Raw genomic sequence first — 25,446 nt, forward strand, 5'->3', positions numbered from 1 at the left:
GGGATTCATCTGAGTTTTTGCAGGTGGAAGACACAGTCCTGAGCCATCTAAAGTTCAAGCATCACAGCTATTCGGCCATCATTCTGGGTTTATATCTCTGCTGCTTGATTTGCACAGTAAAGATATCTCTGCAGTACATTTCAGTGAGTCGGCGCACATTGGGGCACATTTATGTGGCATCTCTGAGGTCCCAATGCATTAATTCTAGACATAACTTAACCAGCGAAGGAAAGAAAGTTCATCAAGATTCGATTGGAAATTCTGGATTACAAATCTGTAATGCGTGCCCTAAAAATTATCTACATTTCTGTGACAGAATTGAAGGTTGTATTGTATATGCTTTGGCATTTGATCCATGCACAATTCAAGTATTGGAAAGCAGAATGAAACCTAAATTTGAAGCACAAATTTCTGAAAGGCAATGCCACATCTGCAATTGAAGGATCAAAACTGAAGTCAGTCAAGCCTTAACTCATCAACAGACCAGCGAAGAAGGAAGTCTGGCTTGCGAATGAGGCAATTTGAGTTTTGTGTTATTGTTGTGAGCTAGAACATCCTCTGCAGTCCTATGTTCTTCTCACTGAAGCATTGGATTCAGACTTTTCTAGGCATAAATTCTGGGCGCAAAACAGAAATGTGGAGTCAATTATTCTGACGTCTATCCAGAAGGAATGAACAAGTGACTCCAAAAAAAAAAGAATGTAACAGTGTCTTGACGCATATGGGACAAATTCTATGACAAACATCTAAGATTCCAAGGTATGTTCCAGCTTTATGAGCAGTATAAAATTCTAGACCGTGCACTCAAAATTGAAGCCCGTATCTAAGAGCCATTGGTTGGAAGTAGCAGCCTCTGACAAAGTGATCAACTAGTGGTTGAAGCCCCCCGTGCATCTTGCTTTCTCTTATGCGTTGAGATCATCTATACCTGTGTTTTTACCCATAATTAATTGGAGGCCAAAATAAAATACCAGTGCCAATTATGCTAATGATGTATTCAGCTCCTGTGTAATGGAGATTGTGGAAAGTGTGATTTTTGTGCCAGTTTCGTGCCTTGCGGTAAATATCTGCATTTGAACCGGAATTAAGCAATTAATTGTGATATATGTGTTTAGTTGAAGGGGTTTGATTTGCCACCTGACAGGTCTCATGAAGCCACAGGTCTTATAGCTAGACAGCTTGACATTGGTCATATTCTCAGAGTGCAAGCTTTTGTGATTCATACTGTTTTCAAAAGAATTCTTCCGGTAAATCACATTCCAATTCTTTGGGTCAACAGGTTTCGAACCACTTAGTGTGGTTCATCATCAGGACTTAGATGAATGTTTTGATCCAATCATGTTAATATATACTATAGAGATGCAAAACGGTCATATTGTTTATTACAAATTATGTTATACACATATTGGGGCCCAGTGATAAAGTGCCACTTTTATTTCTGTTTTTTAAAAAGGGTCATTTCATTGCATAGTTACTAGTTGTTGGTGGTCAGCAAGTAGTCACTTGGGCGTTGCCTAAAAGGAATCATTTTGTAGAATGTTTTGCACATTTCGTGATCTGACAAAGCCACTGGAAATGTACAATCTGTAGAACGGTTAATTTACTACATGGTTTATTGTAGTTATGTTTGATTTTTGAGAACTATTTCTATCGAAATCCAAGAGTAGTTGGGCAATTGTGGTTCAAATACAGATGTTACTGGACATGTTTGTTGACCAAAACCATGTGTATATGCTTTGGAAGTCTATGTGGTACCTAAGGTTTTTACTACATTGAACTCATACTCACATAAATGTTGCAGTATTATTGGATGATGTGAGTAGAGGATATGTGCCAGGGTTTACAATGATATATGAGCTAGGGTTTCATGTTTTGTCTTATGATTGGAGCAGAGGTCTTAATATAAGCTGACAGGTTGAAGCAGTGTTATTGAACAGAATTATGGGTTTGATGTACTGCTGAATATACTGAGGGAGCAACATACACTGACCAGAGGTACTTATGCAGGTTGCAGTGCCAGGCTTGGGTTGCAGGTTCTATGGTACAAGTTATGGATTGCATGATTGCAGAATTAACAGTTTATTGATGAAGAGACGTCGAACAGATATTGAGCAGAGGCATAATTGACTGACAAGGATTGTATAGCAGTTTCTTGTATTGCAGCTTGTTTTGTATTAATTCAAGCACAAATGGATCCAGTCTAAAAATTGTGAAACGTGGTCTGCCGGCTGATCAATGTGGCCAGGTGGTGCGAGGCAATAGAGTGGAGTCTCCTTCAGGTTGGAGCCTAAGAACACTTCACGGTGGTAGGGTGGTGCTAGGGCACGTAGGAGCCTGCACAAGGCATTGGAGCGTCCATCCAGTTGCAGCTGCTACACAAGGTGTTGGAGCACCTTTAGGTTGGAGCCTGTAAACCAGGGAGTTAGGGTGTCCTCCCAGTTGCAGTTGGTAAACAAGGCATTGAAGTGTCCTACAAGTTGGAGCTCGTAAATCAGGGTGTTGGAGCCTCCTTTAGTTGGAGCTGAAAACTTCATGTAAATCTTTTAAAGACAAATATTAAAAAGCATTCATTGGTTTTTCTCCCGGAGGGGTTTCCACCTAAAAATCTTTGTGTCTAATGTCTCTATTTGTTATGACTTGTTCAATGGTGTTGATGAAGCTTATGTTTATCTGATGCTAATAACAATTAATGCTCTATGGAATTTAAAATAAAAATAGAATAGAACAAAAAAAAAATATTGTAAGAAATATTGATTCACCCCCTCTCAGTATTTACAACAATATACATATTATTATAAAAACCAACAAAGATCCATCTTAACTCCGGATCTACCAAGCGTCGGGAGTAATCAAATCTATCGAGGTTCAAATGTTTCCTTAAGTGTTCGACTTAAAAAGAGGTTTGCTTCTTGAGAGAATTTATCCCCCTCAGTGTTTGGTAAATTCAAACTTAAGATGGATCTATTTTGGTGCTACAAGAAATACCTACATATTATCAAAAAGCATTCCCTTTATTTGGATCCTCATCATCAATATCACCCTCTAAGCATTAAAATAAGATAGAAAAAGGTTAACGTGTCAAATCGAGATTTTGTTTGAGTGATGGGTACATTTTTACTAAGTTCGGGATAAAGGAGTTCAATAATTAATGCCACCAACATCGACATACATAGATGGTGTGGTCCTCTTGATTAAATGTTGATCCCATACACTCATACATTATAGAATCCAATGGAAACGTTGCATGCCCCTCAATCCTAAATTACTAAAAACTGTTAAGTATGCTAGAATTTGAGTGGGATCTAAAATTATGCTTTCTCCACATCGTTAGATCTCCTAATACCAACATAGATTTATTTTTTGACAACAATAAGTTATTCCCAACAATTTATTTAATTAACCAGAATATATTTTGAATTGTTGAAAAATAAAATAATTCGTATTTTAACCTCTAGAAATTATATGTTGCGAAAATTAAAAAAATAGCAGAGAAATCAATCACACATTGCAACAAATAAATATCCACAACAATTCTTCGACATCCATTAATCTAGAAAATCAGGGTTTTTGACCCACAAAGAATAACAAGGAAACTACATTTACTGGAACCTATAACTCGGCCCCCATTGGATGAATTCGACCCAACGAATTCAGCCTAAAAGAAATCAACCTCTGAAGAAATTTGGCTTGGAGAATTTTGGCCAATTAATTCCCTAGCAAATCAACCATGCGCCTTCCTTTCAAGCTACCTTTGTGCCTTAGAAAATTAGCCCCTAGCAAATCGGCCTCTCCAATAAAATCAACCTCCCTTTCACTCTAGCAATTCAGTCTCTTGGATACACCCTCGAATCCTCCCAAAGTCTTCCTCCTTTGTACTTCAATCTACTAAGCCACTTGCACTAGAGAAAATCACTTTTTCTTCCTATGTCTCCTCTCTTCTTTGTCACTGTCTTCACCTCTCCCTTAAGTTTTCATTTCTAATCTTCATTAAGCCCAAATCCATAACCCTAATCTCCCTTCGAGAAGATCTAGGAGATCAATGGTTGAGATTATTTCTAAGTCACTTAAATAATTTATTATTTATCCATGGAAACGACTTAATAGTCCACGATAATTAATCGACTTTAATTATTGTACTTTTCCTAAGATAGATTTAGGAAAAAAGACATAAATACCTAAAGAGCCAATAAAACATCTCATACATGCCAAGACACCAAGCCTATGCAAAAGACCTTCCAAAGCTACTATAAACTTCAACACATATAAAATCCATTGAGGTTGGAACCATTCTCAAATATCCTAAAACTATTAATGGTAATGTTAAATTTTTAAGTAAAGGGACGAAATTTTCCTTTTTATCCTTTACTTCAAGAATTTAACATTACCATTAATTCATTACATTAGTAGGGCCCTAGGGTTGAATATTAGGCTTCCATGCCCAAAAAATATCGTTTTTTGGCAAAATTTACGAGGGAGCATAGAAGTCCCCCTTTAAACGGGGGGTACCCAACCCTTTTTGATGGGGGCTGCCCATTAGCATCGCTTTTGGGGAAATGCATCCCCAACATTGGGGAAACATCTCCCCTTGTGTTTCTTTGAGTTTCCCCAAAAGGAGGACGTGTAGAAGCGTTTCCACAAGCGTCCCCCCCATGCCAAGAGAGCGGGAAATGTGAGGAGCATGCCCCCCACATTAGGGGACACATCCCCATGGAGCATTGTTTCCATCTTGAAACCATTTTTGCTCTCATCCTTCTTTTGCATTATGTTTGAACCTTTGCTAACTCAAAAACCAATAAGGATTGTTATCCTTACCTTGCATACAAATCCTTGAAGGCCATTGCCATGACCAACCCTCTTGCATCGATCCACTGCTAGTTTTTCGAGGTCATATGTCCACTGCAATCAATTGTTATCTCAACTGACTACCTCCCCTTGTTCAAGTATTTTTGAGATGCACCACGCTATTTCTTGCCAACTAAGTAGGAGTTGAACAATATTGTGTGAAAGTTTCGTCTCTCACAGCAACTGGAAATTATTTTTCTAATTGTTAATTTATTTAACAATTTATTTGTTGTCTGCTACGGCAAATATCAAATAATTCACACTGTGATTTTCACAAATAAATTGTGGAAGAAAATAGGGTTGGAAGCTGAGAAAATCTAGCGCACACACACATAAATTTTACACAGTTATTTTTTAATAAATGTCCCCGGAAAAACCCAATGTGGAAAAACTAGTGCAGCAATGAGGGTTTTTATTATTATGTAGCAGTAAAATTCTTAGTACAATCTGGATGTCGAAAACTAGCAATCGACAACAAGACAATCTGGAAAAAATATTCCCTAAGCAACCCTGGTACTCGCATTGTCTGCACTCGTGCTACTTGCACTTGCGCGTTCTTGTACTCACGTTCCTACACTTGCGCGTTCCTGCACAGGGAATAACTCAACTTCTTGTTGTTGCTTGTCTGAATCTGGAAATCTTCCTCCGGATCACTGTCCCTGCCCCTCAATGACATTGCGTCCCTCTCTGGCTCAAACTCTACTACTGTTAGCTCGATCTGCACAAGGAACTTCGAGCTAAGTGTATCCTCCATCACCACATCAATCACTTCTTATATCTTCCTATTGGGACTCCAATGACCAAGATTAAATTTTAATCAATGGCTCAGATCATTTTTGGATCAATCCATGTGAGTTTCTAGAGAATTCTCACCTTGACTTAATTAATTATGATTCATTAACCAGTTTTCCAAAGTTTCGACTTAGAAAACATTAAAAAATAGGTTAATAATCTAAGTAAGCCATCTCCAGGTGGAATTCGCAGAAACTATTTTTGGATTATGGAGATCTCATGTATTTTAGCCTCTCCCCCAAGTTTTCTGACTAGAACACATCCGATGCTACAAAAACCAACACTCCCTCTGAGTGAGGATTATGTTCTAGTGTTGCACATCCTGCCACAACACCCTGTCTCTGTACCATCTCTTGTCACGTTGTTGATGTTTGGCCATATTGCCCACCAACCACTGTGCAACTCTGATGTTTCATCTGTGCTACTGCTGACACTGCTGTGTTGATGCCAACTCTACATCTACAATACAAGTCCCCCTCAGTTGTTGTTGTTGCAACTGCAACTGAGAAGCATCCTAAATACTAAATCAATTGTGTTCAGTATGATGCATCTGTCGCCTGAGTCTCTAACTGCTACTAGCTACTGCATTGTCTACCAATGAATTTGCACTGCTACTAACTTTGCTACTGTGCCACTTTGCATTGTTACCAACACTGCACTGCGCTCCTCAGCATCTGACTGCTACTAGTTTGCAACTATCGCTCTAGAATCTGACTACATCACTGACACTAATCCATCTTGCTACTCAATATTGTGGGCCCTTGTAACAAGGCAATGATAGATGAGGACATCTAAAGGATCCTGCCCAAACTCTGCAGTTCTGGACTTCAGCTCCGTGTCGCCCCACCTCACTCCTGGAGGTATAGTTGCGATTAGCGAACATAGCAAAATCTGATCTACTCATACTGTTGTTATTATTGCTTTGTTGATGCTTTTGCATTGTTGCTGCAACTATTGCAATAATGAGTCTGATCTCCCCTGATCCTGAAGTACTAGCTTCAACAAGGATGCTCCCTCTGAGTCTCAATCTCCCAATGGAAAATCTCTTTGCTCCCTCTTAGTAACTCGCGATGTCCTCCTACATTGGAAACTGGATTGTGTAGTCTTGCGCTGGGAATCTCCTGGCTAGAACTGCACCTATATATTTCAACTGGCAAATTCGCATTGCCTGTGTCACTACATCTAGCTCTGCAACTGTCTCCCGGATACTGACTACAACTAGTTTTGCAACTGTCTAATGACAAATTGTGTCTGCTGACACTGAACCTGCTACTAAAATATTGTGGGCTCCTATAGCAAAGGTGATGGTCCCGTTGCAATAACCTGGAACTAATCTGGCTAATCTCCTTGTTACAATTGCAATGGACCCTGCCCATCTGGCACACTGGAGTCTCATATACCTCCTCCACCTGGATCTAGTGCCCTACTATCTCCTTTCAAGCCTAGTCCCGGGTCGAGACCCTTCGCTTTGCAACTCGCACTGGATAACTCATACTTCCTCTAAAACATGTCTCCAACAACTAGAAGTTTATCTGCTACCCAGATCTGAATTCTGGTTAACTCGCATGGATTGCTCTGGCAATCTCGTACGTCCATATTTGGAAAACTGCAAAACTCAAATATCTGGAGACTACGAACAGAAATTTCCTCTCTTTCCTCTACTCAATCATTGCTCTGCTACTCGCACTCCCTTTTGTAATGCGTAGTCCTGCTAGCTGCTACTCCCACCTACAACTGGGAATCTAGGATCTCCTCCAGAAAACTGGATCTCGAAACCCTCTGAGAAATCTGGAAATTCCTCTTTCTATGTGTGCTTTTCTCTTCCACCCGACATTGATTCTACAACTGCAAACTGTTGCAAAACCCTCTGCGTCCAACCAGAAATATGCTCAGCAAAAATCTGAGCTATCGTTGCTCCCTCTCACTGTTGGGATCACTATCCCGGGCAACTCGACTTTACTACCAACCTGCAACAAAAAATCAAACCCTAGCCCCAGTAATTCGGCCTGCGTGTCTAGGTGTTGTACAACTTTTGATAATTTCGACTTGTTGCTCCCTCTAAACAACGAAATTCTCTCCTTAGCTTCTGAGCTTCTCGGTTGATCACTCACGCTCTGATACCATGTGAAATTTCATCTATCGCAGCGACAGGAAATTATTTTCTAATTTTTAATTTATTTAACAATTTATCTTATGTTTGTTACGGCAAATATCATATAATTCACACTGTGATTTTCACAAATAAACTGCGGAAGAAAATAGTGTAAGAAATTGTGGAAATATAGCACACACACACATGAATTTTACATAGTTATTTTTGGAATGTCCCGGGAAAAACCCAATGTGGGAAAATTGGTGCAACAGTGAGGTTTTTTATTATTATGCAGCAGGGAAATTCTAGTACAATCTAGATGCCGAAAACTGGCAATCCATAGCTGATCTGAATATGAAACTACTTGTAAAAGTTGTGCAAGGTATTCATTTCACTAAAAATAATTGTGCAACTGATGTACATGTCTTGCAGTTGAAAACAAAAGGGTTTTGATTAACTTTTTTGAGCCTTTAGTGTAAAGGAGGATTAATTCTTTTCCCTGTTTAACATCTTAAATCAGATTTGTTTAGAAAGAAAATTTCACCACAGATACCTCAGCATATGATGAAGCAGTTCACCCCTCCTGGGCTACATCTGTTGGGTCCAAGGCTCCCAAATGGGCATGTCCTTGCTTTGAACAAATTCTCAAAATGGTTATACAGTGGAAAATAAGTCTTAACAGGCGAAATGAGCTACAAAAATGGATTTAGAACGTAGAAAACAATCAGAAATGACTACTGGTTCACCTTCAATGGGTACATACAACCCAATAAAGCGCTCACAATGCTGAGCCCTGGTGGCTCCTGGAACTTCCCCGAAGCAAAAACACCTGAAGATGACCTCTATTCACTGTGAAACCTGTCCCAATAGCTCTGGAATGATCTGATTAGCCAAAATCTATAAAAAAAAAAAAAAATCGCCTAAAAAGTCCTCCCCTGCCCAAAGTTATGGCGAATTCATTACCACTGCCAGTTTGCCCTGAAATTACTCCAGCTAACTTTAGTTGACAGCCAGTTAGGCCCGCCAAAGACAGCCGGACCGCCAAATTCGGCCCCTGCCGCCAAAATTGGCCTAACCGTCAGGCGGACTACAGTTACATTTAATGTCGAGGAAGTGGTGGTCACATGGGCGGTTTTATGCATCGGATATCGTGCCGACAGACTGGTGACGTGGCAGGATCTCTAGTGTGGTTTACTGACAGCAGTTACCAATGAACTGTGCACATGGGGGACTGCCCGCAGCTAACCGCTGGCGGTCTTCTCTCGATCGCTGACGTCATAAGACTTTAACAAAAACATTTTTCCATTAACGGTTAAGAACCGCTGTCGTGGGCTAACTGTAAAGCTCTGAACTGTTTATCGGTAGGTCGTGTGTTCGACCCACCGAATTGCCAAACAAATTTTGAACGTCGTTCCATTGTCCACCTTGGGGCCACGTGGTGGCCTCCAAGCTTGCCACATGGCACCCTTCTATTGGCTGCCCTAAATGGAATATTCCCGGGAATATTCTATTTCAATTTTTATTTTTTTTAAATTCAAAATTGAAGGTTATTAGGCGATTTTAAAATTGGAATAACTTCTGCATACAGAGTCCATTTTCCAAACCGTTCGCGGCACCGGAATCAAGAGGACGAGATCTCTCCGATCATTCAGTTTTGAACCAATTCTGAGCACTTTCATTTTTGAGCATTTTTCTACACTTGGGACATGAGCACCTGATCACGCCTCCCCATTGGGAAGCTTTTGGACCCCAAAAGCTTTCAATTACTTGTTAAAAAGGTGAGGGTACAGCTCCCTCCCTCTATCCACATCCATCCACTTTGGCTTGCTGCCTTTGAGACCAACCCGAACATAATCAACATTTCCCCTCCTTGAAGTGTGTGTCCTTTTGTCAAGGATAGCATCCTCTTTCAGCTCATCCAAAAATTCTGGCGAGAAATCATCTATAGATGGCAGCTGAATATCACTTTCATGATCAGCTATCAAAGGAGGTTCATACAAACGTAAATTTTCCACATTGACAACGGAATACATTTGCATGTATGAAGGCAAATCTAGTTGAAAAGCATTATTTCCAACTTGTTTAAGGATTTTGAATAGACCATAACAAATAGGCTTCAGCTTTTTACCTTCTCCTTGCATTCTTTCCTTACTAATGTGCATCCATACCTCATCCCCTGCTTGAAACTTGTGATTGACTCTATGCTTGTCATGTCTCTCCTTGTACTTGCCTTGACTTTTTTCAAGTTGTTTTTGAATTTGCTGACGTATTAGCTGAATTCTTTCAATGAAGAAGCGAGCTTTGTCAATGTCACTATGCCCATCAATGGCGACATCCTTCTCAAGAATGAAATCTAGAGGTGACTTAGGCAAATACCCAAAACAAGCTTCAAAAGGTGAGGTGTTTTGGAAGAGTGCTTGGCCCTGTTGTAAGTATGTTGAATGTAATACAAATGCGCATCCCAAAGCTTGGGATGCTTGCTGCAATAACCTCTCAAATGATGCAAAATGGTTCTGTTCACTACCTCTGTTTGGCCATCTGTTTGCGGATGGAAAGCAGTACTCTTCTTCAACTTGGTGTCCATCATCTTCCATAGATTGGACCAAAAATTCCCAACAAATCTGGAATCCCTGTCACTAACAATAGAAGTAGGCAAGCCATAATGAACCCATACATGTTGAAAAGATAAATCAGCAGTTATAGTTTTCTTACATGGCATAAGTATACACATCTTGCTGAATCAATCAACTACTACAAAAAGATAATCATGCTGCTTTCTAGATAATGGTAGACCTCCTACAAAATCCATAGAAACACTTTCCCATGCTCTAGAAGGTACTGGCAATGGCGTATACAATCCAAGCTTCCTATTGCTAGGCTTGCTTGTAGCACATAATGAACAGCCTCTAATGAACCATGCAACACTATCTACCATGCGAGGCCAATAACAATACCTTTGTAGATGTGCCATCGTCTTGCTTACACTGAAATGTCCAGCAATAAGAGAAGAATGAGCTTCTTCTATGACACTTAGTCTCTCTCCCTGAGGTATACACAACTTGCCCAAATGAAACAGTAAATTTTTATACAAGTGATAATCATTCTCCTCAACATGATTCCCTTTACTCAAGTTAGCATACACATCTTTAAAATCATCATCAGATGCACTCTCATGTACAATGGAATCATTCTTAAGTAAAGTAACAGCACCAATAATAGGCCTTGAAAGCATATCAGCAACTTTATTGAAAACACCTTTCTTGTACCTTATTACCAAGTGAAACTGTTGCAAGAAGCCCATCCATCTGAAGTGTCGTGACTGCTGTAATTTGCTTTGCGATTGCTAGTATTGTAAGGGCTGATGGTCAGTATGAACAACTGTTTCTTTGCCCATCAAATAGTGTTTCCACTTTTTGACGCTTTGTACCAACGCATACAACTCCTTATCATATGTAGGATAATTCACAACAGCACCATTAAATGTCTCAGAATGAAATGCAATAGGCTTACCATGTTGTAAGAGAATTGCACCCATGGCGTAATCACTAGCATCAGTTTGAATCTCAAATGGTTGTCTCAAGTTCGGTAATGCAAGGATTGGAGTTGAACTAATCTTCTCTTTCAAAGATTCGAAAGCTTTCTATTGCTTGCCTCTCCATTGGAAAGCATGCTTCACACTTGTCACTACATGCATAGGAACTCTTATAGAAGAGAAGTTAAAAATGAACTTCCTCCAATATTGAGCTACACCCAAAAAACTTCTTACCTCTGTAATGGATTTGGGAGTAGGCCAATTCACAATAGCCTCTACCTTAGAAAGGTCAATTCTCAAAGCACCTCCTCCTACTATGTGTCCCAAATAAACCAAAGAAGTTTTTCCAAACTCACACTTTGACATTTTAAGAAATAACTGATTTTTCTTCAAAACATCAAGTACTTTTCTAACATGCATGACATAATCTTCTCTAGACTTGCTGAAAATTAAGATGTCATTTAAGTAGACAATAATGAAATCATCAAGAAAAGGACGCAAGACATCATCCATTACCCGCATGAAAGTTGCAGGTGCATTGCACAAACCAAACGGCATCACAAGCCACTCAAAGAGTCCTTGTTTGGTTTTAAAGGTTGTCTTCCAAATGTCGCTTTCTTCAATTCTAACTTGATGATATCCACTACGCAAGTCTAACTTAGTGAAATATCGTGCATCTTTCAGCTGATCTAACAAATCATCTATCCTTGGGAGTGGGTAACCATTCTTTACCGTTATTTTGTTCAATGCCCTAAAGTCCACACACATGCGCCAAGTGCCATCTTTCTTTGGAATCAACACAATTGGTGACTCACATGGCAAAGTACTTGGCCTTATGAAACCCTTGTCCAACAAGGCCTTGATTTGCTTCTTGATTTCAAGATTCTCCATGATAGACATGCGATGCATGCCTATGTTCGGAAGAGGACAATCTGGATGTAAATGGATTTCATGTTGAATCTCCCTTTTAGGAGGCAAACCTGTTGGTTCCTGAAACATCTCATGATGTGCATCAACTACATCATATAAATCTGATTTAAGTTTGGGATCACAATTGTCAAATGACTCATGATTCACATCAACCTTAGGCTTGATCATAAGAAGTACAAAATTCTTACTTGAATTGACTAGCCTTTTTACCTGTCCTGCATTTACCATCGCTACATTTGTCTTGTTGCGATGTACTTTGACAATGTACTCCTTGCCATCTTTCAAAAGATTATATTTGTTTTCATGGCAGTGGAATATCGCTTTCCTGTCAAATAAGGACTTCCCAAAACAATACCTGAAATGTCAAGCGGTACTACATCAAGTTCAACTGTGTCAATAAAGTGTGCAGTAATTGCAAAGCGCAATATGCACTTTCTTGAGAATTGTAAATTTGCATCCTTGCAAATCCATCCAAGTGGATAAGGCTTTGGATGTGGAATGGTCTCAAGTTTAAGTTGTTTAACCAAGTCTTCTGATATGAGATTTGCTTGTGACCCACTGTCAAACAATGTGTCAATCTCTGTATGTTTTGAAACTACCCTCACATGAAACAGTTCAATTCTTTCTTCCTCATTAGGAGCTTGTACATGACAGTTTGAAGTACTAGTGCTTGCTTTAGTTTCAATTTCCTTTCCCTTTAAGCTTTTCAAACCCATGGCTGAATCATCACCTAAATCTTGAGGTGTAGTTGTAGTAGCTGTAATTTTCTTCTTCCCTTTGATTTTGTTAAACTGACTTCTTTTTTCAAGATAAAGTTTCCAACAGTGTTTCTCTTCATGGCCTACTTTTGAACAGTGTTTACAAATCACTTTCTCACTCTCCTGTTTGACAGATGCATTCTTTTTTCCTTTTCCCTTGGAGGTTTTCTCTTTGTTTTTCCCCTTGAAAGGCTTGTTTCTACCCTCTTCAAAAGTGTTTTTCCCTCTAGCCTCTAAATGCGTAGCTTGTACACAAACTTCATCCAGGCTAGTAGGATTGAACATTAGGATAGTATGTCTAAGGTAGCTGTGCAAACCACCTATATATTTCAGCAAGGTTTCTTGGCTCTGTAAGTCTACGCCTAATAAGAGTGCTCGTCTCCTAAATTCTTGGGTGTAGTCTTGAACATTTTGACCCTTAAGTTGTCTAAAATTTTTCCAGTTCATGATGGCTCTTTGTAAATGAGCAAGAGGGTAAAATTGCTTCTTAATTGCTAAAATAAATTCAGCCCATGTTAAGGTAACCTTACCATGTTGCTTGATTTACTCCTTGGTCTTGGCCTCCCACCAAACCAATGCTGCTCCATCCATTCTCAAAGAAGCTAACTGAATCTTTGTGGCATCATCCTGCATGTTCTGGATTCTCAAATAGACTTCCAACTGCCTAATCCAGTTGTCAAGTTTTTCTGCATTGACTTCACCATTAAACATAGGTAATTCGAATTTAACATCAAGCTTCAAAAATGGACTTTTTCTAGAGGATTTATGCTTATGAGGTTTATTTACCGAGGTAGAAAATGAGGATGTAGAGGAAGAAGGTGACGATGGGGGTGGTGGATCACCATTTCCTCCATGTCCTTTCTTTGAATGATCATCATCCTTCTTACCTCCTGAAGAGCCCTCTCCTTCATTCGGATGTTTAGACCCTTCTCCAGCCAGTCTATCATTTCTTTCTTGGTACAATGTCCTCACCATTTCAGTGAAGTCCAAGAAAGCCTTTCTGAAGACTCTTTCTTCTTCTCTTGGATCCCTTTCTTCAGGGAATTCTTCTTCCCTTCCAGACATGCTTACAGCTTCTACTGAGGCTCTTGAGGGTGAATCAAAAGGTGGAGATAATGGCACCCTGGCCCTCCTTAACTGAGGATTTTCTCGTTCTCTAGTCAATGGTCCTTCCACTCTCTGAAGTTTCAGCCTAATAAGGATCAAAACTTGCAAAACACTCAAAATATCTTTGCACAAAAACAGTCAAAATATAAACTAAACCAGAGATTCACTGAAGGAGCTTTTATCTACTTCGCAATTGTATAACAAAATCGTTTCGAAGGCTTCCTGGCTCGTTTCAGACTCTATCTATAGTTTATATTACTGCTTACAAATTCACAGAAACAGCAACTGAGCTCTGATACCAACTTGATCTGAATATGAAACTACTTGTAAAAGTTGTGCAAGGTATTCATTTCAGTAATAATCATTGTGCAACTGATGTATATGTCTTGCAGATGAAAACAAAAGGGTTTTGATTAACTTTTTTGAGCCTTTAGTGTAAAGGAGGATTAATTATTTTCCCTGTTTAACATCTTAAATCAGATTTGTTCAGAAAGAAAATTTCACCACAGATAACTCAGCATATGATGAAGCAGTTCACCCCTCCTGGGCTACATCTGCTGGGTCCAAGGCTCCCAAATGGGCATGTCCTTGCTTTGATTAAATTCTCAAAATGGTTATACAGTGGAAAATAAGCCTTAATAGGCGAAATGAGCTGCAAAAATGGATTTAGAACGTAGAAAACAGTCAGAAATGACTATTGGTTCACCTCCAATGGGTACATACAACCCAATACAGCTCTCACAATGTTGGGCCCTAGTGGCTCCTAGAACTTCCCCGAAGCAAAAACACCTGAAGATGACCTCTGTTCGCTGTGAAACCTGTCCCAATGGCTTTGGAATGATCTGACTAGCCAAAATAAAATAAAATAAATCACCTCAAAAGGCCTCCCTAGCCAAAGTTATGACCAATTCATTACCACTGCCAGTTTGCCCTGAAATTACTCCAGCTAACTTTAGTTGACAGCCAGTTAGGCCTGCCAAAAATGGTCGGACAGCCAAATCCAGCCACTGCCGCCAAAACTGACCGCCATAATTGGCCTAACCGCCGGGTGGACTGCAGTTACATTTAATGTCGGGGAAGTGGCGGTCACATGGGCGGTTTAATGCATCGGATATTGTGTCGGCGGATTGGTGACGTGGCGGGATCTCCGACGTGGTTTACTGACGGCGGTTACCAATGAACTGTGCACATGGGGGACCGCTGGCAGCTAGCCGCTGGTGGTCATCCCCCGACCACTAACGTCATAAAACTTTAACAAAAACATTTTTCCGTTAACGGTTAAGAACCGCCACCATGGGCTAACAGTAAAGCTCTGAACTGTTTAATGGTAGGTTGTATGTTCGACCCACCGAATTGCCAAACAAATTTTGAACGTCGTTCCATTGTCCACCTTGGGGCCACGTGGCGGCCTCCGGGCTTGCCATGTGGCACCCTTCTATTGGCTGCCCTAAATGGAATATTCCTAGGAGTATTCTATTTCAATTTTTTTTTTAATTCAAAATTGAAGGTTATTGGGAGATTTTAAAATTGGAATAACTTCTGCATATGAAGTCCATTTTTCAAACCATTTGCGGTGTCGGAATCAAGAGGACGAGATCTCTCCAATCGTTCAAGTTCGAACCAGTTCTAAGCACTTTCATTTTTGAGCATTTTTCTACACTTGGGACATGAGCACCTGATCAACAGCAAGAAAATCTGGCAAAGTTATTCCCTAAGCAACCCCAGCACTCACGCGTTCCTGCACTCGCGTTCCTTCCCTTGGAATCACTCAGACCTAGGAAACATAAAAAATAGGTTAATAATCGGATTAAGCCATCTCTTGGTGGAATTTCCAGAAACGATTTTTGGGTTATGGAGATCTCATGTATTCTAGGCTTTCCACCAAGTTTCGTGACTAGAACACATCCGATGCTACAAAAACTAACAGATTGCTAGAAAGGTCTTGTATAAGTAATAAATCCAAGAGTCAGATCACCCCACTAGACGATCTGAATCCCAAGTTGGCTTTCGCAAAGCACTTCATGGCATTGAAGGATGACCCTATTGCTTGACTTGCCTATGCTCTATCATCAGATGCATGCTCTAGGGATACCTCTTGGCCCATTTTGGGTTGGCTTATATGGGCTTCGAATGGAAGATGAGCATTATATCCCTCAAGTGAAAAGGACCTACTAGTTCTACCATCTTCAAAAAAATGAGACCAAGTAGCAAGCATTTCATATTCCACTATCCCATCTACTATGATATTTGAGGATGGTACCATTGGCTTTTCATGGACTCTCAAAATTTCCTTTCCATTTTCTTTCGTCATCCAAACCAAAGATGTCTTGCCTTGTTCATGAAGATCATTGAATGGGACATATAGGTAACTTCAGACTTTCTAAACCACTTATTCTGTTGTGGGCATTGTTAAAATTAGCATTGGATAGAGGTATAACTAGTCCAAAAATAACAGGTCATTCGAAGATTATAATTGCCTGCAAGAATGGAAAGAACAAGCTGGAAAATTCAATGCTTATTCCAATCATCAGTAAAATCGATGAGGTAAGAAGTTTGTTTTTTCAATTTACTTTTCATCATGTCTACTGAGAGTTGAACATCAATAAAATCAATGAGGTGAGAAGTCCACAGGGAGTTGAACAAGGAAGCAGACAAGCAGTCAAAGGAAGCTCTGTCCCTGCAAGAAAGTTGGTTGGCTACCTCGGAAACAGGAGAAGAAAGAACTTCTCCAGAAGTCGTCATTAACCTATTCTAAAGGAGAGAACAAAAGGAAGGCTTCTGTTGTTTTCCTGTTTGTATCAGATGGTTTTTGTAGTAGGTTTATTTAGCCTCCAGCTGTAATTGCTCAGGGACTTGGTGTCATGATGTTTTGAAGCATGTATATGTAAACTCATGTAGGATGCTGCTAGGTCATTTTATGAATATTGAGCCATGACAAAGTGATTTTTTCTCCAGAGTGCCATAAAGGCACATAGCTATTGTTGAAATTTCTAAGTATTACCCATTAGAAATTTTTCTACATCCTCTGGTTTATTTCGCCTACTTCTTTAATTACTAACAAGTTATTTAACCATATAAACACTGAAATAGACACAATACAGTCTCAACTATCTACAGTTCAACAACTGAAAGAAATGAACAAACACACAAGGGACACCGTTATTTTTGGATAATAGTCCCCAGAAAAACCCAACTTGGGAAAACCGATGCAGCAGTTCTGAGGGTTTTATTATTAAGCAGTTTTTCTTGAGTACGCTAGGTGCTAAACTGGCTCACTTGACAGAGAAAATAATCTCGTAGTAATACCTCTCTTCGGAAGCAGATATTTTGAAAGTCTGCTCCATGAAACCTTCTCCAGCCCACTATGAAGCACTACGTTAGCCCTCCTGGCCTCTCCGTCAACCTGAAACCCTCTGCGTCAGCTCTCTAAGGCCCCGCGCAGCCTCTCTGGCCATCTGCGTCACTTCTGCAGCCTCTGCGTCAAGCATGCAAGCCCTTCTGGCCCCTGCGCAGTCACTATTGGCCTCTGCGTGGCTCCCTCTAGCTCTTCGTCTGCCTCTCTACCTTTGTGTTGGTCTTTCGGCACTATCTCTGCCTTGTATTCACTGCCCCTCGCTGCAACTCTGATCATTGGTTCAATTTCTCTTAGCGAACCCCGCTCTAGAAAATCGAACTGACTAATCACTCTAGTTTTTTCTGTTGAGTCTTCAATGGCCGAGATTACATCTCTAATTAATGGCTAAGATTAGATTTGGCTTGATCCATGTCATTTAGAACCTTCTGAGCCAGTTTTATATTAATACCCATTAATATTTTTATTTTCCTAAGTTTAGACTTAGGAACCCATTAAAAATATTAATTATTTCAATATCTCCTTCACCGAGTAGAATTTCCCCAAACCATTTCTGGGTCTTGGAGATCTCATCTGCTTTAGCCTCTCCACCAATTTCCATGCCTAGAGCACATCTGATGCTACCCCAAATCAACACTCCCTCTTAGCAAGGAATGTGCTCTAGTAATACTCCACCACTGAGCATCACCCTGATAATCCAGCACCAGTACATACGTTGATGCTTGGCCTTCTTGCCCAATATCCTCTGCACTGTTTCATCTTGTACTTGCTGCCCATGGCTCTACCACTGCCACTGCTACATTTGTACGGCAGCTCCTCTGCATCTGTGTTGCTGCTGGTCCTTCCTCCCAACACTACATCTGCACTGCAGCCCTCTCTCCTCATGTTGCATCGTGTTGCCCATAGCATTATCGCTGCCACTGCTACACTGCAACTCACTTACTGAGACTCACACAACCTTGTCAAGCTAGAAACCCTGTTGATGTTGAAGCTCCCTCTGCCACTATCCCGTGCTCCCTCTGATATCTTTGCGTTAATGCAACATCTTTGTGCCTCTCGCACCGCTGCAAACCTCTTTGTGCCTCCCTGCACTGTTGCAACCTCCTCTGTGCCTCTCGCATTGCTTCAAACCCCGCTGCGCTGCTGCAAATACTTGCACTCTAGCACTCTCTGACGCTTCATCTGCATCCATTTCTACCAACATCCGCCATCTTGCTACTGTCTCTTCGGGGCTCCCGTAGTTGGATATGATCCAAGACTTTGGGTACCTCAAGGATCCTACCCCACATCTCCTGTAGTCCTCCCGACTACAGCTCGATGTCTCCCCACCTCTTCTCTAGAGGTACATGAGCGCTCATGACACAATCGTCATCAACGGCCATATCCACTCCTCTTCGACTCCCTCTGAGTCTCGACTTCCCTCCTAGAAGCTCTCTCTTAGACTCCCTCTAAGTCTCGATTTCCCTCCTGGAAATCCTTCTGCCAACCATCAAATCGTACCTCTCCGATATCCTTTGCTCCTGCAACACTAATCTAGATTTCTTCACTAGAAATCCGCCTGGGTAGCGACTCCCTCTACCTTGGTTCTCTCTCGTTAGGTATTGTTCTGCCTCGACAGCAACAACACCCCACCAACTTCACTCTCTGCAATCTGCCCACAGCTTCCTATGCCCCAGCAACTGAAGAACTGAGCCTCTAGGCTCTGCGCAATCCCGGCAGTGGTTGAATCGCTCCACTAGCCAACTGCGTCACTCCTACTTGGCTGAGCAAGATGACGTGGCTCTTCGTGAGCCTCTTCTGCCTCTCACTGCTTCTGCGTTGGCCCCTTCTCTGGCTCGAACTGATGACGCAGGCCCTCTGCGTCACCCCTTCTCTGTTGCTTTCTGCTTAGGAACAGCTTCTGTCACTCGAGACAGCTGTTTCTACTGCAAATTCTCTGATTCAGTTGGTGCCTTCAACTCTCCTGTGATCTGCAACCCTCTGATACCATGTTGAAATTTCTAAGTATTACCAGTGAGAAGTTTTTTGTATTCTTTGGTTTATTTCGCCTACTTGTTTAATTACTAACAAGTTATTTAACCATATAAACACTGAAATAAACACAATACAGTCTCAACCATCTACATATCAACAACTAAATGAAATGAACAAACACACAAGGGACACCGTTATTTTTGGAGAATTGTCCCCGGAAAAACCCAACTTGGGAAAACCGGTTCAACAATTCTGAGGGTTTTATTATTAAGCAACTTTTTTTTAGTACACTAGGTTCCAAACTATCTCATGCGACAGAGAAAATAATCTGACAGTAATACCTCTCTTCAGAAGCAGATATTCTGAAAATCTACTCCATGAAACCTTCTCCGGCCCACTCTGAAGCACTCTGTCAACCCACATGGCCTCTGCGTCAGCTTGAAACCCTTTCCACCAGCACTATAAGGCTCTGCGTAGCCTCTCTGGCCTTCTGCATCACTTCTGCAGCCTCTGCATCAAGCACGCAAGCCCTTCTGGCCTCTCCGCAGTCATCTCTGGCCTCTGCGTGGCTCCCTTTGGCTCTGCGTCAGCCTCTACGTTGGTCTTCCAGCACTATCTCTGCCTTGTACTCACTGCCCCTCGCTGCAACTCTGATCACTAGTTCGATTCCTCTTAGCAAACCCTGCTCTAGAAAATCGAACTAGCTGATCACTCTGTTGTGTCTCCAACTGACCCTCAAGCCTCCTCTTATACTTTTTTTGTTGAGTCTTCAACAGTCGGTCGAAATTATATCTCTAATCAATGGCTAAGATTAGATTTGGCTTGATCCATGTCATTTAGAACCTTCTGACCCAGGTTTATATTAATACCCATTAATATTTTTATTTTCCTAAGTTTAGACTTAGAAACCCATTAAAATTATTAATTATTTCAATATCTCCTTCACCGGGTAGAATTTCACCAAACCATTTATGGGCCTTGAAGACCTCATGTGCTTTAGCTTTTCCACCAATTTTCATGGCTAGAGCACATCCGATGCTACCACAAACCAACAGCTATGTATACTTTAAATTGGCCTTAAATTATTGAATATATGTCTCTCTTGAAGGGGGAAATAAAAATTTAAACAAAAAAAACAAAAACAAAAATAAAATAAAAATACATACACACATATATCCCACTGAGAGAAACTAGGTCCATATGCAGTCTACCATGTGTGAGATATAAAAATATAATGTAAAATTAATAACCAAAATGAAGTAAAAATTAAGATCTATATGGTAAAAATAAAGGAGGGCCATAATATAATAGAAAAGGGAATCAGTAAAATAAGCCAGCCTACATCCATCTTACACCGATCTTTTAATCACAGAGATTTGCGTCTTGGTTTCTATTTGATTCCTCACAGTGCTTAACAGATCCGTATTAAACTGAATCTAAGCTGGTTATATTACTACTATTAGAATGAAAATGCATGAATAGATCAAATGGGGAGTGATACACAACACCTAAAAGAAAAATGGGCACACCCTACAATTTAGCAGAACATGGAAGTGAAACAGTCTAGAACAAAATAATAGATTATTACATGATTCGAGATACCTATGGTGGAGTGTAGAATGGCTATGTAAAATCTAATAAGTAGATTCCCTAGCCTAAAGGCCATAACATTGCTTAAAGGCACCCCCTTTCCCCTTCATTCGGACTCCGGCTTAGCTAGCCATCAAACTAAGGTGCCAACTGATTAACCTTTTAATTAGCCTATTAAATGGTAGGTTAAGCATGACTAAGCTTAATTTACTAGAGTTCTTTATATGGGCAAGAGATGGAGCTGGATCAGTAAATCTAAAAAACAGAACATAAAGTGCCCAGCCAAAAGACAAAAAAAATTGGCTCGTTAAAATTTAAAACACTAGGTATTTTCACCACCTTTGGCGATGTATTTATACTTGAAAAGAAAACGTACCATCGCTTGCAAGAAGAGACGATCTTATATCGGTGAAACTCTTTCTTCGACAAAATTGAAAGAAAGCATTAAATAACTGACACAAGCCTACAAGGGAGATATACATTACAATTGCCACCTCGATGTAGAATTAAATACACAAGAAATCAGATTCTACTAGACAAAAAACTTATCAAGGACCTATAATTTCTTATTTAACCATTCTGATGACTAATTAAGGACTGAACTGGATATAGCATATTTAACCCTAATCTGACCTCCCTAAGATACTCAGAATCCTATCACGACTCAATACCAATTTATTATGCTTTAGGCCTGACAACACTAATGATACGCTACTAGAGAAGTATGGAAGTTCAAACCAGTGTTGCACACATCGCGATTTAATCGCGATAAAATCGGAAAATCGCGATTTTTTCAAAATGCCGATTCAAATCGCGATTTTTATCCAAAAAATCGGCGGAAATTTTTTTTAACGATTTTTATCGAAAAAATCGCGATTTTTTAAAAAATCGCGATTTTTTCGAAAAAATCGCGATTTTTAAGGAAAAAATCGCGGGAGGCGCGGGCAGCGGGGGTTTTATATGTAAAATCGATTTTTTGTTTATTCATTCAGCAGTCCGCCGCGGAGGAGAAGGAGGAGAAGGAGAAGAAGGGAGGGAGAGGGTTGCCGTCGCTTGTGGGAGCCGATTTTAGGAGGAATCCAAGCCAAGATCGCGAATTTGTCCATAAACCAGGTATGTAGATTAATTTTTTTTTGTTTTGGTTCTCTAAAAACTTTGTTTTTCATTGTTTTTAAAGAATTTTTAGAAATTTTTCATTGATTTGGGATGGGTTATTTGTTATGACTATGAGAACCAATTTTTGATTTTTATTTTCTCATTTTCTTTAAACATTGTTTATTTTTTTTGATTTTTCATTGTTTTTTGGGTTTAGAAATTCAAATTGGGATTTTGGAAATAATTAGCTTGTAATTTTGCAAATGCTAAATTGTAATTTGTATTTACTATTTACTATTATCATTTATGTAATCCTAAATTCCTATTTCCTAATCCTTATTTTTCCATAGGTTTGCAAATTCAAAATTCAAAAACAAACATGCCAAGGAAATTGGATCCTTTCTGGGAATATGGTGACCCTAAAACTCCGAATGATAGACAAAACTTGATTTGCAAGTTGTGTGGAAAGGAAATATTCGGGGGGGTGTACAGGTTGAAGTTCCACCTTGCACAAATCCCTGGACGTGATGTGGGGCCCTGTCTAAAGACAAATGCTGAAATTATCCAAAAAGCCATGAGAGCATTGGGAGAATTAGAGCACACTAGAGACGCCAAAGAAGAACTCAAAAGGCAACTAAGAAGGTCAGTTGAAGGAAGTGGGCCAAGTGGCACAGGTTCTACTGCAGCGTCAGTCAATCCGTTTGCTGCATCATCATATTTTGTTCCTCGAACCACACCTGGTTCACAACCAACTATCGGTTCAATGATGAAAAGAACTGAAAAAGAAAAAGCTGACAAGTTGATGACAAAATTTCTCCTCTGGAGTGATATTCCTTTCAGCATTATAAGGAATAATCCATTTTTCCAACCTACTCTTGATGCTGTTGCCAGTGTTGGCCCGGGGTACAAACTCCCTTCTCTTCATGATTTCAGAGGCCGGCTTCTTCAAGATGAAAAGCGTGACTGCACCCAAAGATTGGAGGATTTTAGGGCATCATGGGCACAAACAGGATGCACTGTTATGTCAGATGGTTGGACTGACCAAAAGGGGAGAACCCTTATAAACTTCTTGGTTAGTTGTCCCTTGGGGACTATGTTTATCAAATCTGTTGATGCAACTCATCAAATCAAAGATGCAAAAAATTTATGTGATTTGCTGGATGTGTTTATTTTGGAGGTGGGTGCAGAAAATGTTGTCCAAGTCATAACGGACAACGCTGCAAATTATGTTGCTGCTGGTAGATTGCTTATGGACAGGCATCCTACTTTATTTTGGACACCTTGTGCTGCCCATTGTATTGATTTGATGTTAGAGGACATAGGGAAAATTCCCTTTGTCAAAGAGGCTGTTGACTCATCAAAAACCATCACAAAATTTATTTACAATCACACATCTGTGCTTAGCTTGATGAGAAAATGCACCAACAACAAAGAGTTGGTGCGCCCCGCCATTACACGGTTTGCGACGAGTTTCATATCTCTTCAATCCCTCTTGAATTCTATGTGGGATTTGAAGAGAATGTTTGTTTCAGAGGAGTGGCGTTCTTCGCCAATGAGCCGCAAACCAGAAGGAGAGGCCGTCTGCAGACTTGTTTCATACCAAGAAGACTTCTGGGCGGGAGTGCAGGAGGTGTGCGCTGTCACAGAACCTTTGGTAAAGGTTCTTCGGTTGGTAGATGGTGAGAAGCCCGCAATGGGCTATTTGTATGAAGCCATGGATAGGGCCAAAGAAGCCATTCGGTCCTACTATGATGACAAGGGAGATGATGGGTTCCAGAGACAACTCCTTCTATGGAAGGTCATTGATGAGCGATGGAACAACACACTCCATCGTCCCATTCATGCTGCTGGCCTTTTCCTGAACCCTGCATTTTCTTATGCATGTGGGTTTAATTTTGATGTTGAGGTCGTGGAAGGATTATTAACCTGTGTCCAGAAGATGGTGAAAACTCCAGAAGAACGTATGGAGGTCTCTAGACAAATTGAGCAATATAAGTTGTCAGGTGGCACATTTGGCTTTGAGATGGCTATCAATGATAGGACGGTTAAAATCCCAGGTATTTTTTAGTTTGTAGTATGTACTTTGTAACTTTGTTTCAAATTTCATTGTTTCTTCAAATTCCATTTTTTTCTTATGTTTATTTAAAATTTTCTTTGTAATTTTGTTGTAGACGCATGGTGGAAGATGTATGGTGGCAGAGTACCCCTTTTGCAAAATCTTGCCGTGCGCATCCTCAGCCAAACATGCAGCTCCTCGGGATGTGAGCGCAATTGGAGTGTATTTGAAAAAATACACAACAAGAAGCGCAATAGGTTAACACTTAAACATTTAAAATATTGCAAATTTCCAAATAAATTTTTGAATTCATTAAAGTTTTAAACAATATTTTTTTTATAATATTAATTATTAATTTATTATTTCATGAACTTTGTACAGGTTGGAGTCCCATAGACTTAATGACATGGTCTATGTCTACTACAATCTTCGATTGTGGGTGAAACAACTAGAGAAGACACCTGATACGGAAGCCATCTCATTGGATGGGATTGACACCACTGCTGAATGGAGGGTTGAGACCGAGAGGCCTCTCATGGATCCCACTGAGGATTGGTTAGTGCAGGATGAGGGGGAGGAGGAGGGGGAGGAGGAGGAGGAGGAGGAGGAGGAGCAGGAGGAGGAGGAGTTGGAGGAGCAGGAGGAGGAGGTGACACCGCCTACCCGGGCTACCCGGGCTACCACTACCACCAGTAGAGGACGTGGTCTCCGTCCACCTCAGCCTCTTGTAGCTGCTACTACTAGTTCTTCAGCTTCTAGAGCACGTCAGACTCCACTGCCATTTCCACCACCACAGGCACCAGCTTCTACATCTAGAGGGAAAGAGAAAGCTGTGCCATATTCTCGCAAGAGGGGCAGAGGAAATCAATAGGATTAGACTTTCATTTTATTGTATATGACATTATGACATGATGAGATACATTATCATATTTTTTGTTGATATTTTGAGGCTGAGTTGGACTTGGGACTCAGGACTTACTATTCAGGACATGATTCAATGTTATGTGTGATTTTAGCGCTAGAAATGATATTGAACATCTTATATATTAGTTTTTTTATCATATTTATGTGTCAATGTATTTATTTTATGTTGTAGATGGTTTAGATATTAAAAAAATTGAAAAAAAATGAAAAAAAATGAATATTTTTGTGCCAAACGATTTTTTCCGATTTTTTCCCGATTTTTTCCCGATTTTAACGATTTTTCCGATTTTTTCCCGGCGCCGATTAAATCCCGATCGCGATGTGTGCAACATTGGTTCAAACCATCTAGTGCTACATTACCCTACTTCCTGTAAGCCATTGCCTTAATAGACATTATTTTGT

General features: G+C 40.3%; 2 protein-coding genes across 3 annotated transcripts in view; one reads left to right on the forward strand and one right to left on the reverse strand.

Moving 5' to 3' along the window:
* Nucleotides 1-25,446, reverse strand: part of LOC149200665 (uncharacterized) — a 337,216-nt gene that overhangs the window by 241,006 nt on the left and 70,764 nt on the right. The gene's annotated exons all lie outside the window — the stretch shown is intronic.
* Nucleotides 1,012-25,181, forward strand: LOC149200666 (uncharacterized). The gene is made up of 5 exons (XM_089403663.1): nt 1,012-1,059; nt 1,116-1,247; nt 23,242-24,121; nt 24,236-24,377; nt 24,502-25,181. The coding sequence occupies exons 1-5, from the start codon at nt 1,012-1,014 to the stop codon at nt 24,989-24,991; spliced, it is 1,692 nt and encodes a 563-aa protein (XP_089259789.1). The 3' UTR covers nt 24,992-25,181.

Source organism: Pinus tabuliformis, chromosome 2_1, assembly GCF_031772625.1.
Source record: "Pinus tabuliformis cultivar Carrire ecotype Pingquan chromosome 2_1, CPIR1, whole genome shotgun sequence".
NCBI classification, from domain to species: Eukaryota; Viridiplantae; Streptophyta; class Pinopsida; order Pinales; family Pinaceae; genus Pinus; species Pinus tabuliformis.